General features: G+C 45.2%; 1 protein-coding gene and 1 long non-coding RNA gene across 2 annotated transcripts in view; both read left to right on the top strand.

Annotated features, from left to right (window-relative positions):
• Positions 1-10,482, top strand: part of LOC311239852 (uncharacterized protein) — a 46,489-nt gene extending 36,007 nt beyond the window's left edge. Inside the window, exons 11-12 of the mRNA XM_084328298.1 lie at positions 7,392-7,772; positions 10,334-10,482. Coding sequence (XP_084184424.1) covers positions 7,392-7,772; positions 10,334-10,341 — 389 coding nt within the window. The 3' untranslated portion in view covers positions 10,342-10,482. The remainder of the gene's footprint in view (positions 1-7,391; positions 7,773-10,333) is intronic.
• A 991-nt stretch (positions 10,483-11,473) lies between these two features.
• On the top strand, positions 11,474-14,358 carry LOC311240398. The gene is made up of 3 exons (XR_014620491.1): positions 11,474-11,535; positions 11,644-11,706; positions 13,913-14,358. It is a non-coding gene; the product is annotated as an uncharacterized lncRNA (long non-coding RNA).
• Positions 14,359-15,967: the final 1,609 nt, after the last annotated feature.

The following is a 15,967-nucleotide window of genomic DNA, read 5'->3' on the forward strand; positions in this document are numbered from 1 at the left end:
CTGGTCAGTAACATGGGTCTCCCAGTCCCTCCACTCTGCAGTAAACAGTCATCACTGATATAGAGTGTCTGGTCAGTAACATGGGTCTCTCAGTCCCTCCACTCTGCAGTAAACACTGTCATCACTGATATAGAGTGTCTGGTCAGTAACATGGGTCTCCCAGTCCCTCCACTCTGCAGTAAACAGTCATCACTGATACAGAGTGTCTGGTCAGTAACATGGGTCTCCCAGTCCCTCCACTCTGCAGTAAACAGTCATCACTGATATAGAGTGTCTGGTCAGTAACATGGGTCTCCCAGTCCCTCCACTCTGCAGTAAACAGACATCACTGATACAGAGTGTCTGGTCAGTAACATGGGTCTCTCAGTCCCTCCACTCTCCAGTAAACAGTCATCACTGATATAGAGTGTCTGGTCAGTAACATGGGTCTCCCAGTCCCTCCACTCTGCAGTAAACAGTCATCACTGATATAGAGTGTCTGGTCAGTAACATGGGTCTCCCAGTCCCTCCACTCTGCAGTAAACAGACATCACTGATACAGAGTGTCTGGTCAGTAACATGGGTCTCTCAGTCCCTCCACTCTCCAGTAAACAGTCATCACTGATATAGAGTGTCTGGTCAGTAACATGGGTCTCCCAGTCCCTCCACTCTGCAGTAAACAGTCATCACTGTGTTACGACCCTGGCTCAAAGGCACGCAACCTATGTGCAAACCGACACCAAAACCTGTGTTTAACCCAAAAAGACTACTCTAACAATGAAATACTGATACAAACTAAAGAACAAAGGATAGAAGAACGTGACAACTCTCCCTCTAGCCACAGACAGCCTGCATGTGTGACTGAAGGGCTGGTTTTAACCTGCCAGCAGGTAACCAATCAGCAGCAATTAGCTAATTAGCAGCCCTCACCTGCATGCCCAGTGACACAGGAGTAATCAAGCTCATGGTACATAACACCTCCCCCACCAAAATGGTTGCCCAAGAGGCAACCATCACACATCAAACCCATAAACAACAAATATTGTGACCCATTAGTTGTCAGGGCCACTACCACAACAGCGATAACGGGCCGGCCCCTGTCGAACACGACCACCAACCGTGTCGCATGCTCCCCACTGTGGAACATTTTCCAATGCTGTGTAAAACAAAAAACAACCCTGTCCCGACTCTCGGGCAAGCTAGACCTCACAAAAGGTTCCGCCACTGCGGTATATGGCTGGAGTGGGGCAGGCGCCTCCTCCCCTGAGGCGTAAGACTTAGGACCCCGTCGACAAACCAAGACCTTATCATATATGAGCTCCATTTCAACAGGCCCCTCCACCGATACCGACCTGTCAAAAATAGACTGCAAACCAAAATCAATTTGAGAACTAAGCTCACTGCGCTCAACAGGACAGAACACAGAAAAACAAAAATCGTAGGTCTCTGATACCACCACCGCGCCCATCTCCATCCCACCTGGCACTGGCAGTTCAGGATACTGCAAACCGTGAACATCCAGAGTAGGATGTACCGCCTCAGGTACAGCCCCACCGTCCCTGGAACATGGCAATACATCAGTCACAAAAGCGTCTGGAACACCATCTAAAATGGCGTCACACAAAATAACATTGTCCTGATCAAAATGGCTGCCACTCAACAGACCAGGTCGCGAAGGCGGCTCCTGCTCCACAGGACACAGGTAACTAGGTTGACTATCACACCTAGTGCATGGCAGAGAATCAGTGTGGACACGTGAATCAATGTCAGAATCATCAACTGACATACTGGGACCATCCTTGCCCACAAGTGAAACATCAGGGACAATAGAGCTACTGTGGGAAGGCTGGCAGCCTAAGTCAGGCCTAGTAGCCTCTTCAACTAGAACGGTGTCACATGAATCAACAGCATCTCTCATAGCATCCTTCCCACACTCATCCTCCAATTCGTTCGTGGCCTCAGCCACCGTACAGGCTGGGAAGACCTTGAGACACTGCGCTGCCAGATCATCTCCTGCCACATGCCTCTCCGGCACGCATGTCAACTCTGGTTTCACCACCGGGCCTGACACAAAGGCACAATCAAGAGAATCATTATGCAGAGGTACATCCACAGTGTGCTTTCCAAAATTCTCAACAGGTACACTTTTCAATTCAACAAAGAATGTGTCACTAAGTGTAATGTCCCAAGTCGAAGTATCAACAACATCACTTTTGTCCTTTGATATTGCCCGTGTCACAGCACACACAGGGAACACTCCTGGATGTTTCTGTGCCAGCTCCTTAGGGACCTCAGAAACCACAGGAATGGGAGGTACAACTGGAGTAGCCAACACTTTGTCACCAGCCAAATCATTCCCTAGAATGAAGGACACCCCTCTTATGGGAATGTGAGAACATACCCCCACAACAACATTGCCTGATACTAAGGGAGAATTGAGTGTGACCTCATGCAAAGGTGCATCCACAAATCCACGAACAACGACACCGGAATGCAAAGAAGACTTTTCTGAAAACGGCGAAATCCCCTCCAGAATGAGGGACTGAAAAGCACCGGTATCTCTCCAAATTGTTATAGCCTGTTTGGACTCTAGTGCATTAGTCAGGGAAACAAATCCATCCATCATAAATCTTGAGGAACCCTCGAGCTCTTTGTCCACACGTTTGATACTTTCCCCATCACCCTCTAACGTTGGCATAGGTGTTCTGCATATGGTTTCTACCAGAGCCACCGTTCTGAAATTTTTCTGTTCAAGCACCGGGCACCCAGCAACGATATGACCAGGCTCCTTACAGTAGAAACATATAATCCCTTCTGGGAATGCACCAGCAGAACCACCCCGCCTAGGAGGTGAAGTTAACTGACCAGCAGACACAGGTTTTGGGAGACGGCCCCCCTGAACAGGACGCCTATCCCTGGACTCAACACGGTAGTCCTCCACAAAAACGGACTTGTGTGTCAACACAAACTCATCAGCGAAGACAGCAGCGTGGCCTATCTTTGATACCCTACGCTCGTTTACATGAGTGGAAACGGTATCAGGAACACATCTTTTAAATTCCTCTAGGAGAATCAACTGTCTAAGCTGCTCTCTTGACTCTGCTTTCTGAGAGGTGCACCACCTGTCAAACAGGTTCTCCTTCTCTCTTCCAAATTCAACATACGACTGTCCCTCCGACCTGCGATAACCTCTAAAACGCTGACGATAGGCCTCGGGGACTAACTCATAAGTCCTCAATATGGAAGCTTTAACAAGCTCATAGTCAGCACTTTGTTCAAGAGACAGAGCAGTATAGGCTTCTTGCGCCTTACCAAGAAGAACACACTGCAGCAGCAGCGTCCAGGCCGTATCAGGCCACTTCAACGTGGTTGCCACCCGTTCAAAAAGGGGAAAATACTTTTCCACATCCTTCTCAACAAAAGGAGGCACCATCCTAATATTCTTGCTGACATCAAAACCGGAACGCGACTCTGAATGCAGAGCACCCGCCTGCAAGACAGCGTGCTTATAATCAAGCTCCTTCTGCGCACGCTCGTGCTCTAAGTCCTTCAAGTAACGCTCTTGTTGTAGCTGCCTCTCCTTAAGCTCACGCTCATACTCATGCTCCTGCGCACGCTCGTGCATTCTCTCTCCTTAAGCTCACGCTCCTTAAGAAGCTCACGCTCATGCTCACGCTCCTCTCTCCTCTCCTCACGCTCTTGCTGTAGCTGTCTTTCCTTAAATTCGAACTCTAAGCCTCCACTCACCCTCCGCCACCGCAGATAGCAGCGGAGACAAGTCAGACAAAGGAGGCTCCTCCACCCTCGCCGCAAGCACCTGCTCCCTAACGAGCAAAGCCCTCAAAGCACCCAAGGCAGTCGGTTTCAAACGCTTCTCATTGGCAGTAAGCTCCACCTTGTAGTGCACAGCAAGCTCCAGAAGCTGCTCCTTGGAAAACCTTTCCAACAACTCATCAGAAGGGTGATCAACAAAATCCTTCACGGAAGCCATCCCTACTGCACCAGCGCCACAACCTGTTCACTTTAGAGCCACCAAAAACACCCTAGCATACACACAATCTACCTGAGAACCACTGAAGAACCACGAAGAACCACTGAAGAACCACTAAAGAGCCACTAAAGAACCACTGAAGAACCACCAAAGAACCACTGAAGAAACACTACAGAACCACTGAAGAACCATAAAGAATGCTAATGCCAATACTAACAACCATAAGGAGAGGCGGTGGAAATGTGTGCCCTACTGAGCGCACCTTTCTAGTTTGCCAAAAAATAAATAAAATAAAAAAACGACCACCCTGAAATAAATAGATGTATCATACGCGCAGGAGGTCAGGTGCTAAGAGGTAGGCTAACCAAACACCCAAACAAACAAAATAAAAACACCAAACAAATTCAAACAGGTGCCCCTTATAACCTGATACGACTACTTATGCTTCTACATCTAAACTGTAGTCAAAAACGGCCCACCACATGTCTACCCTAAGAAACACTAAATCAGGCCCTACCACACTACCTGTGTTTTCTGGCCCCCTATTCTACCTACCCTTAAGCTAATACCCTGTAGACCTAACCCTCTTCAACCACACCTGCTACCAGCCAAAGATCATATTTGACCATCCACCCATCAAGTATATGGTATGGTACAAGACAAATAGATGGTGCTAATCACTTCTCTGACTGCCCCAGGAGTATGTGGTGCACAGGAAGCTAACAAACAACCAGAAAATAATGTCCCTACCTACATGTGGTGTGCACTAAACTATATATTTTAACAGCATTAAGTAGTCACATCAAATTACAAACAAATAAGGGCATACTCACCTGTTTGATGAACGGCTCAAGCCCCCACATTACACAACATGTAACGAACACCACCCACACTATAGCACCACGACACACCATGCAAAAAAAAATAAAAACACCAAACAATTTCCAGGGGTAAATTTCCCGGACGAGCGCCCAACTGTTATGACCCTGGCTCAAAGGCACGCAACCTATGTGCAAACCGACACCAAAACCTGTGTTTAACCCAAAAAGACTACTCTAACAATGAAATACTGATACAAACTAAAGAACAAAGGATAGAAGAACGTGACAACTCTCCCTCTAGCCACAGACAGCCTGCATGTGTGACTGAAGGGCTGGTTTTAACCTGCCAGCAGGTAACCAATCAGCAGCAATTAGCTAATTAGCAGCCCTCACCTGCATGCCCAGTGACACAGGAGTAATCAAGCTCATGGTACATAACAACTGATATAGAGTGTCTGGTCAGTAACATGGGTCTCCCAGTCCCTCCACTCTGCAGTAAACAGCCATCACTGATATAGAGTGTCTGGTCAGTAACATGGGTCTCTCAGTCCCTCCACTCTGCAGTAAACACTAAATACATTGTCTGGTACCCCTTCCCACTTTATCCAATAGTGAACCGTTGAAATCTTGTCAAGACACTTGCTTAAAACTAGTTTTTATCTCTTATTTTTGTCAGACCATTTTTGCAGTGTGGAGTTCTCCCTCCTGATTAAATAAGAGGGAGTTCCACAGCCTGGGGACAGCTACAGAGAAACCTCGGTCTCCCAGTGTGGAACACCTGGTGCAGGGGATGGTGAGGCGGTTGGAGTTGGAGGAGTGGAGGCCTCGTGCTGGAGTGTAGGGGTGGAGTGTAGGGTGGAGTGTAGAGTGTAGGGTGGAGTGTAGGGTGGAGTGTAGGGGTGGAGTGTAGAGGTGGAGTGTAGGGTGGAGTGTAGGGGTGGAGTGTAGAGGTGGAGTGTAGGGTGGAGTAGGTCGGTCAGGTAGGATCAACCCGTGCAGGGATTTGTAGGTGAGGAGGAGGATCTTGTAGGGGATTCGGTGGTTGATGGGGAGCCAGTGGAGTTTTTGCAGGGTGGGGGTGATGTGCTGCCAGGGTTGGTGCGCGTGAGGACCCTCGCAGCAGAGTTTTGGACGTACTGTACGCGATCCAGAACCTTCTTGGAGGCACCAAGAAGGATTCCGTTACACTAGTCGAGGCATGAAGTGATGAAGGCATGAATGAGGTGTTTCCGCTGAGGTGTCGGAGAGTGAGGGGCGGAGGCGGGAAATGGTTCTGAGGTGGAAGAAGGCGGACCTGGTGACAGACTTGACGTGAGGGTGAAATGAGAGAGTTGAGTCCAGTATTACGCCCAGGTTCCTTACCTCCGTGGAGGGGCAGATGGAGTAGCCATCCACGGAGAGAACAAGGTGGTCGATCTTTTGGAGGAGGGCTGGGGAGGCTACAACTATTAGTTCAGTCTTCTTGCTGTTGAGTTGGAGGAAGTTAGCGGTCATCCATGTTTTTATGTCCTGGAGGCAGGCAGTGAGGGAGGGGGGAGGGAGGGAGGGGAGCCGAGGGTTTGGTGTGGAGGTAAAGCTGCATGTCATCTGCGTAAGAGTGGAAGTGCAGGCCGTGTTTCCTTATGATATCACCGAGTGGGAGGAGGTAGATCATAAAAAGGAGCGGACCTAGCACTGAACCCTGGGGAACACCCTGTTTAACAAGTGCTGGAGCTGACCTGGACCCCCAGAGGGAAACATACTGCCACCTGTTGGTCAGATAGGATGTGAACCAAGGACACTTTCCAGGCGGTCTAGGAGGATTGAGTGTGAGATGGTGTCGAAAGCAGCTGAGAGGTCCAGGAGGATGAGGATGTTGATGCAGCCAGCATCAGCAGCCATGAGGAGGTCATTAGTTACCTTGATCAGGGCGGTCTCGGTGCTGTGTTTAGCCCTGAACCCAGACTGGAGTGGTTCGAACAGGTCATGGTGGGCCATGTGACTCTGTAGCTGGGCGGCTACTGCGCGCTCGAGGACCTTGCTGAGGAAGGGGGGGTTGGAAATGGGGCGGAAGTTGTTGAGGTTATCGGGGTCCAGACCGTGTTTTTTGAGAATTGGGGTGACTGCTGCCACCTTCAAGTCAGCAGGGACAGAGCCAGTGGACAGGGATGAGTTGATGATGTCTACCATGAGAGGACAGAGGGCGGGCAGGCCGGCCTTCACCAGGGTGGTGGGCATGGGGTCCAGAGAGCAGGTGGAGGACTTGGAGCCCGACACCAGCTTCATGATGGAGTCGGTGTCCACCAGGGAGAAGGATGAAAAGGAGTAGGTGGGATGGGGCAGGGGGTCATGTTTAACAACCGGAGGTGTGGGGGACACAGGACTGGAGCTGCTGGTCGATGGCATCGATCTTGGTTTTGAAGAATTCCGTGAATCTGTTGCAGAGATCGGAGGAGGTGGTCTGGAGGGGGTTGGAGATGGTGCAGAAGAGGGCTTTGGAGACGACATCAGAGTAGAAGGAGGACTTGGTTTGGGTGAGGGCGAGTCTGTAGGAGACGATGTGGTCAGAGTCAAAGGAATCTGAATCTGAATCTGTTGTCTCTCTGTGACGTCGTCTCCAGACCCCCCGTCCTTCTTCAGTCCTGAGGCGGAGGCGCTGGACCTCGTCGTGGGGTCAGAGGTCACCTTGAACTGCACGGCCTCGGGGAACCCGGCTCCGGCTTACAGCTGGGAGGCCTCGCATCACCAGCAGGGGGCGCTGGAGGACCATGCGGTGTTCAGCTCCTCGCACCACCAGCAGGGGGCGATGGAGGACCATGCGGTCTTCACGTCCTCCGCCCTGCTCCCAGGAGACCAGGCGGTCTTCACGTCCTCCGCCCTGCTCCCAGGGGACCAGGCAGTCTTCACGTCGTCCGCCCTGCTCCCAGGGACCTACATCTGCACCGCCTCTAATAAGCTGGACAAGAGGAGCAAGCAGTTCGTCATCAAGGCAAAGTCCAACGGTACGAGAACTCTGTTTGGGTTCTGTCGACTACAACCATACTTCTTTAGAAATACTAACCTTCGTACTGTCTTTTACTATTATGCACTTTGCTACTAAGTAATCTACATTATATTACTACCTACTGTGCTAATATGTCTATACTACTATCTACTGTGCCTATATTACTACCTACTGTGCTAATATGTCTGTAGTGTCCGCTTGTCGCTCCCCAATGAATCGACAAGCGTCCACGATGCACCCGCAATTAATTATCTTACTCAGTCCCAAAGTTTGTAATGTAAATATGGAATGTCCCAAGTTGCTGCTGTTTACAGAGTTTATTGTTGTCCAAGAGTGAATGATGGTGAATGAAGGGTTAAATCGGAACAGTTGTCAATTGCTCCATTCAGAGTTCCAAACGGTGAGACAGGTAGAAAAATGTATCCTCATCACAGGTGCATGGGATTACGTTAATTAGCTAGGCTATTTATAGAAGAGTGGCTATAATGGAGGCGGAGAGCCCTCTAGTGTTCAAACATAAATAAGACACTATCCTAAGCACAATAATAATAATATTAATAAACAAAACACTCATATGGCCTTTACAATGTCTATACTACTATCTACTGTGTCTATATTACTACCTACTGTGCTAATATGTCTATACTACTATCTACTGTGTCTATATTACCACCTACTATACTAATATGTCTATACTACTATCTACTGTGCCTATATTACTACCTACTATACTAATATATCTATACTACTATCTACTGTGTCTATATTACTACCTACTATACTAATATGTCTATACTACTATCTACTGTGTCTATATTACTACCTACTGTACTAATATGTCTATACTACTATCTACTGTGTCTATATTACTACCTACTATACTAATATGTCTATACTACTATCTACTGTGTCTATATTACTACCTACTATACTAATATGTCTATACTACTATCTACTGTGTCTATATTACCACCTACTATACTAATATGTCTATACTACCATCTACTGTGCCTATATTACTACCTACTATACTAATATGTCTAATGGGTCTTGTTTTATTGATTATTTTTTACTTTTTGTATTGCTTCGCTACGTACGCTAGGTACGTTGCCCGTCTATATTGCCTAAAAAAAACTCAAATACTGTGTGTATCACAACCTAAGAGCAGCCCTTGTGAAGTTGTGGATTCTTACAAATTCTACTTCATGTATTAACGTGTCTGTATCTCTGGTTGTTTCTCTCCCAGGTGTCTGAGGAACACGTTGTATTAACGTGTCTGTATCTCTGGTTGTTTCTCTCCCAGGTCTGTGAGGAACACGTTGTATTAACGTGTCTGTATCTCTGGTTGTTTCTCTCCCAGGTGTGTCAGGAACACGTTGTATTAACGTGTCTGTATCTCTGGTTGTTTCTCTCCCAGGTCTGTGAGGAACACGTTGTATTAACGTGTCTGTATCTCTGGTTGTTTCTCTCCCAGGTCTGAGAGGAACACGTTGTATTAACGTGTCTGTATCTCCGGTTGTTTCTCTCCCAGGTCTGAGAGGAACACGTTGTATTAACGTGTCTGTATCTCTGGTTGTTTCTCTCCCAGGTCTGAGAGGAACACGTTGTATTAACGTGTCTGTATCTCTGGTTGTTTCTCTCCCAGGTCTGAGAGGAACACGTTGTATTAACGTCTCTGTATCTCTGGTTGTTTCTCTCCCAGGTCTGAGAGGAACACGTTGTATTAACGTGTCTGTATCTCTGGTTGTTTCTCTCCCAGGTCTGAGAGGAACACGTTGTATTAACGTGTCTGTATCTCTGGTTGTTTCTCTCCCAGGTCTGAGAGGAACACGTTGTATTAACGTGTCTGTATCTCTGGTTGTTTCTCTCCCAGGTCTGAGAGGAACACGTTGTATTAACGTGTCTGTATCTCTGGTTGTTTCTCTCCCAGGTCTGAGAGGAACACGTTGTATTAACGTGTCTGTATCTCTGGTTGTTTCTCTCCCAGGTCTGAGAGGAACACGTTGTATTAACGTGTCTGTATCTCTGGTTGTTTCTCTCCCAGGTCTGAGAGGAACACGTTGTATTAACGTGTCTGTATCTCTGGTTGTTTCTCTCCCAGGTGTCTGTCAGGAACACGTTGTATTAACGTGTCTGTATCTCTGGTTGTTTCTCTCCCAGGTGTGTCAGGAACACGTTGTATTAACGTGTCTGTATCTCTGGTTGTTTCTCTCCCAGGTCTGAGAGGAACACGTTGTATTAACGTGTCTGTATCTCTGGTTGTTTCTCTCCCAGGTGTCTGAGGAACACGTTGTATTAACGTGTCTGTATCTCTGGTTGTTTCTCTCCCAGGTCTGTCAGGAACACGTTGTATTAACGTGTCTGTATCTCTGGTTGTTTCTCTCCCAGGTCTGTCAGGAACACGTTGTATTAACGTGTCTGTATCTCTGGTTGTTTCTCTCCCAGGTCTGAGAGGAACACGTTGTATTAACGTGTCTGTATCTCTGGTTGTTTCTCTCCCAGGTCTGTCAGGAACACGTTGTATTAACGTGTCTGTATCTCTGGTTGTTTCTCTCCCAGGTGTCTGAGGAACACGTTGGACCGTTTGGACGAGGAGAGAATATAACGATGGATGTCTGTCCTTGTTTCCTGATATCGAAGAGCATCGTGTTATCATCACACAGAATCAGATCTCATGGGAAAAAATAGCTGCTTCACATTTCTGAATAGACTAGTGATTGGTCATTGATTGGTTTACTGTATTTGTGGAATTAGAAGTCCAGCTACACTCTTTCCAGGTGATGTGTTTTGTTTTTAAATCTAGCTAATGAACTGTCTGTTGCCTTTTTTGTCTTCAAAGAAAAACTCAATAGACCTGTTAATGGAATACTGTCAGCTAATGAGAGTATATTGCCTATACACTTAAAGTTGTAGGATTAATGGCATTATCATCACTGACTGCAAAGTCACAAATATTTGTGACAAGTTTTAATGTTATGTTGAATAAATGAGTGTGTGGACAAATCACAAATATCTGTTTTAATTTGAATAGTCTTTTTTGTAAAATGATAATTATAACGCATGTACACAACCTATAGTTCAACACTGATTTGTTGGTTTACATTGTAAATGAGAACTGTTTCTTAATATAACTGTATGACGAAAAGTGTGTGTGTATATATAATTATATGTAGTAGTATTATTATTATTATTATTATTATTATTATTATTATTATTAATATTATTATATTATTATTATTATTATTATTATTATTATTATTATTATTATTATTATTATTATCATAATTTATTAATCATAATAATAATTTATACAATAGTTATGGCCAATTTTACCATCACTATTCTCACCCCACACCTTATCAATGTTTTGCTGAATTTCCCTTGGGATAAATAAAGTATTTCTATTCTATTATATCAGAGGTGATAAAAAATATCAGAAAGATAGTTTACTTCGCTGGTTCAATAATGTGCATTGCGGCAATACGGCTGAAAAATAACAAAAAGACCAACAAATAGTCACTATATGTGCAGTTTTTTCTTTGAAACCGGACACACATCTTATAGACAGTCAGGTGGGATGATTATAGATAGATTATTTTACATTACAATAGTATGTTTGATATTATCCTCCACGGCCACGAGATGGCGCTATAATGCACATCGTATTTATTTACCCTTGTCGAGAGCGGAAGTGACCAAGGCGGAAGTGCTCACGTTAGTTTATTGACGACTACTAGACGCGTCACTGACTGGAGTCTACGGTAAGTAAGAGAAATACATAACTACATACTAAACACCAATCACGTTTATAATAACATTGCAGTTACAACAGGGTTGTGAGATTAATGCACAACATGCTCTCATTCCAGACATGATGCCCCCGAAAGATCCGTGTAAGAGGCACGCGTGCGAGATCCAGAAGTGTCTGCAAGGTACAGAGAATATAATAATAATAATAATAATAATAATAATAATAATAATAATAATAATAATAATAATAATAATAATAATAATAATAATAATAATAATAATAATAATAATACAGAACCAGAGCTTAGTGTCTGCAAGGTACAGAGAATAATAATAATTATAATTATAATTATAATAATTATAATAATAATAATAATAATAATAATAATAATAATAATAATAATAATAATAATAATAATAATAATAATAATACAGAACCAGAGATGTCCAGACCCTATTGAATGAACACTTTATTTAACAGATTGCAGAATGGGTACAGTACAGTACAGCTCAACAATACACACAATTGTTAAGGGGATGCAGACCAGAGAAAGACTTTCGTCTTGTTTACATCAGGGTCCCCCATTTTCAATTCATCGTAACATATGACACACATGACATACAGATAGACAGTACTGCTACATCATCTATACATTTATGACATACCAGATTTACAAATACAGTACTGTTTGTGATACGAAAAGAGTCCAGAATGATACGAAAAGAGTCCTGACATTTATGACATACACAACAACATACATGACATTTATGGCATAGGGACATACATGACATACAGGTATTTAGTACTGTTACATTTGTGATATATACGATATGCAAATATACAGTACTGTTACCCATATATCCTGACAGAGTATATACATATGATGGGGAGGAGACTACATTAGGAGGGGGTGGGTGGGTGGGAGAGAAATATACATACAGTGGGGAGAGAATATATACATGCGGTGGGGAGGAGACTGTCTATTAGGAGGGGGTGGGGGGGTTGGACATTTACGGTGGCCAGTTTCGAATTGCAGCCTCCCGTAGGTGCTCTTTAAGAGCGGTTTTGAATGTGGGTAGGGATTCACATTCCTTTACAACTTTGGGTAGGGCGTTCCACATTGATGTGGCATAATTGCCAAACGTGTTTAGTCCCTTGTTTGAGCCGAATCTGGGTTTAACATGATTTGTTGAGCTTCCTCTGGTGTAGTGGTCGTGGTATTCACTGACCTTTGGGAAGTATTTTGACATGTACATGGGTACCTTGGTCGTGTAGTGTATCTTGTAGACCAGGCCCATTGCTAGTTGCTGTACTCTGTCGTCTACTCTAAGCCATCCTAGGTTGTCAAAGTGGGCAGGGGTGAGGTGGGTTCTAGGAGTCAGGTCAAGCAGTAGTCTGACCAGTTTGTTTTGAGATGTTTGTAATCCTGTTTTTAGCGCCTACACATGACATACACAACATACATGACATCATGACAATTATGACATAGGGACATACAGGTATATAGTACTGTTACATTTATGACATACACGACATACAGGTATACAGTACTGTTACATTTGTGACATACAAGATATGCAAATATACAGTACTATTATCCTAACAGAAAATATATACATACGAGGGGGAGGGAAATGTACATTAGGATTGATTGATTGAATGAGAACTTTATTTAACAGATTGCAGAATGGGTACAATACAGTACGGCTCAATACACACAATTGTTAAGGGGATGCAGACCAGAGAAAGACTTTCGTCTTGTTTACACCAGGGTCCCCCATTTTCAATTCATAATGACATTTATGACATACACAACATCATGCATTACAGATATAAAAATCTAATCTAATCTAACCATGACATTTATGACATACACGACATACAGGTATACAGTACTGTTACATTTGTGACATACAAGATATGCAAATATACAGTACTATTAAACAGAGATCCTAACAGTAAATCTACATACGAGGGGGAGGAAACTGTACATTAGGAGGGGGAGGGTGGGAGGGAGGGTGTTCGGACGTTTACCGGGGCCAGTTTCGAATTGCGGCCTCCCGTAGGTGCTCTTTGAGGGCGGTTTTGAAGGAGGGTAGTGATTCACATTATTTTACGGCTGTGGGCAGGGCGTTCCACATTGATGTGGCATACGGAGGGGGTGGGAGGGGGGGTTTGGACATTTACGGGGGCCATACAGATATGTATATCATGACATTTATGACAATACATGACATACAGGTATCCAGTACTGTTACATTTGTGACATACAAGATATGCAAATATACAGTAAACTATATACTATACTATACATAACCGACTTTAATTGTGCTAAAGCTACACACCAAAGAAAGTACATTTTGCTGCCCTCCTCTCGCCCCCACCAGCTAACAGATACCTGGAGAGCAGGTGTGAAGCCGTGATCCGGGACATGTGACGCTGCTGTGCGACCCACACCCACGACTCCATCTGCTGCTCCGGGTTCCAGCGAGACCGCCGGTCTGCCGAGGACAAGGCCACCGCGTAGGGTCGCGTGTGGCCACCATGTGGCGCTGCTGTGAGACCCACGCCCACGACTCCATCTGCTGCTCCGGGTTCCAGCGAGACCGCCAGTCTGCTGAGGACAAGGCCACCGCGTAGGGTCGCGTGTGGCCACCATGTGGCGCTGCTGTGCGACCCACGCCCACGACTCCATCTGCTGCTCCGGGTTCCAGCGAGACCGCCAGTCTGCCGAGGACAAGGCCACCGTGTAGGGTCGCGTGTGGCCACCATGTGGCGCTGCTGTGTGAATAATAAAATATTATATGTATTTGTATCTGTAATAAATAATGTTATATCCAACATGTATGTGACTAAATGTCATATGTGGAGGAGTATCGCACTCCTGATATTCTATCTAGGCAGTCATGTTTTTACAATACCTCACATCACATTTCATCAAGCCTATCCTCCCATCAAATCATAAATGTTGATTAAAGGAACATATGAAGACTAATATAATGCAAAAGACAAACAGTTTAGCATGCTGTGTTAGGAACATAATTTTCCTGAAATAGTGAATCCAGGCATGAAGACAGCTGTGATGGAGGTGGTCAGTGGATACAGACATGAAGACAGCTGTGATGGAGGTGGTCAGTGGATACAGACATGAAGACAGCTGTGATGGAGGTGGTCAGTGGATACAGACATGAAGACAGCTGTGATGGAGGTGGTCAGTGGATACAGACATGAAGACAGCTGTGATGGAGGTGGTCAGTGGATACAGACATGAAGACAGCTGTGATGGAGGTGGTCAGTGGATACAGACATGAAGACAGCTGTGATGGAGGTGGTGGTCAGTGGATACAGACATGAAGACAGCTGTGATGGAGGCGGTCAGTGGATACAGACATGAAGACAGCTGTGATGGAGGTGGTCAGTGGATACAGACATGAAGACAGCTGTAATGGAGGTGGTCAGTGGATACAGACATGAAGACAGCTGTGATGGAGGTGGTCAGTGGATACAGACATGGAGACAGCTGTGATGGAGGTGGTCAGTGGATACAGACATGAAGACAGCTGTGATGGAGGCGGTCAGTGGATACAGACATGAAGACAGCTGTAATGGAGGTGGTCAGTGGATACAGCTGTGATGGAGGTGGTCAGTGGATACAGACATGAAGACAGCTGTGATGGAGGTGGTCAGTGGATACAGACATGAAGACAGCTGTGATGGAGGTGGTCAGTGGATACAGACATGAAGACAGCTGTAATGGAGGTGGTCAGTGGATACAGACATGAAGACAGCTGTGATGGAGGTGGTCAGTGGATACAGACATGAAGACAGCTGTGATGGAGGTGGTCAGTGGATACAGACATGAAGACAGCTGTGATGGAGGTGGTCAGTGGATACAGACATGAAGACAGCTGTGATGGAGGTGGTCAGTGGATACAGACATGAAGACAGCTGTGATGGAGGCGGTCAGTGGATACAGACATGAAGACAGCTGTGATGGAGGTGGTCAGTGGATACAGACATGAAGACAGTTGTGATGGAGGTGGTGGTCAGTGGACCAACAGGGGCCTTGGGGAGCTGACAGGGGACCTTGAGATGATAGGAAATGATTGAAAACAATAATTATGTAATGTGTCGATCACCAGTGTTGGGCAGTAGTGCAGCATCACTACATATAATTAAACTAGTAGTTTAACTACATTTTGCAATAGCTTGCTGGTTGTAATTTCAAATTGGCAAAGTTATTGTAGTTGTACCTTTTTCCTATTTTGAGGTGTAGTTAATTACTTAAACTACAAACTATTTATTTGTCTATCAAATAAAGGAACAAGAACTTTGAGAGACCACTCATGTGATATAAATAATATATTCTGCGGTTTTGATTATGCAAGGGCAAGGCACACTCCATGAACTTTTTTATGTGAAGATTTGATTAGTGTTGGCTC

The sequence above is a fragment of the Notolepis coatsorum genome (assembly GCF_963971535.1).
Source record: "Notolepis coatsorum genome assembly, chromosome: 14".
Taxonomy (NCBI): domain Eukaryota; kingdom Metazoa; phylum Chordata; class Actinopteri; order Aulopiformes; family Paralepididae; genus Notolepis; species Notolepis coatsorum.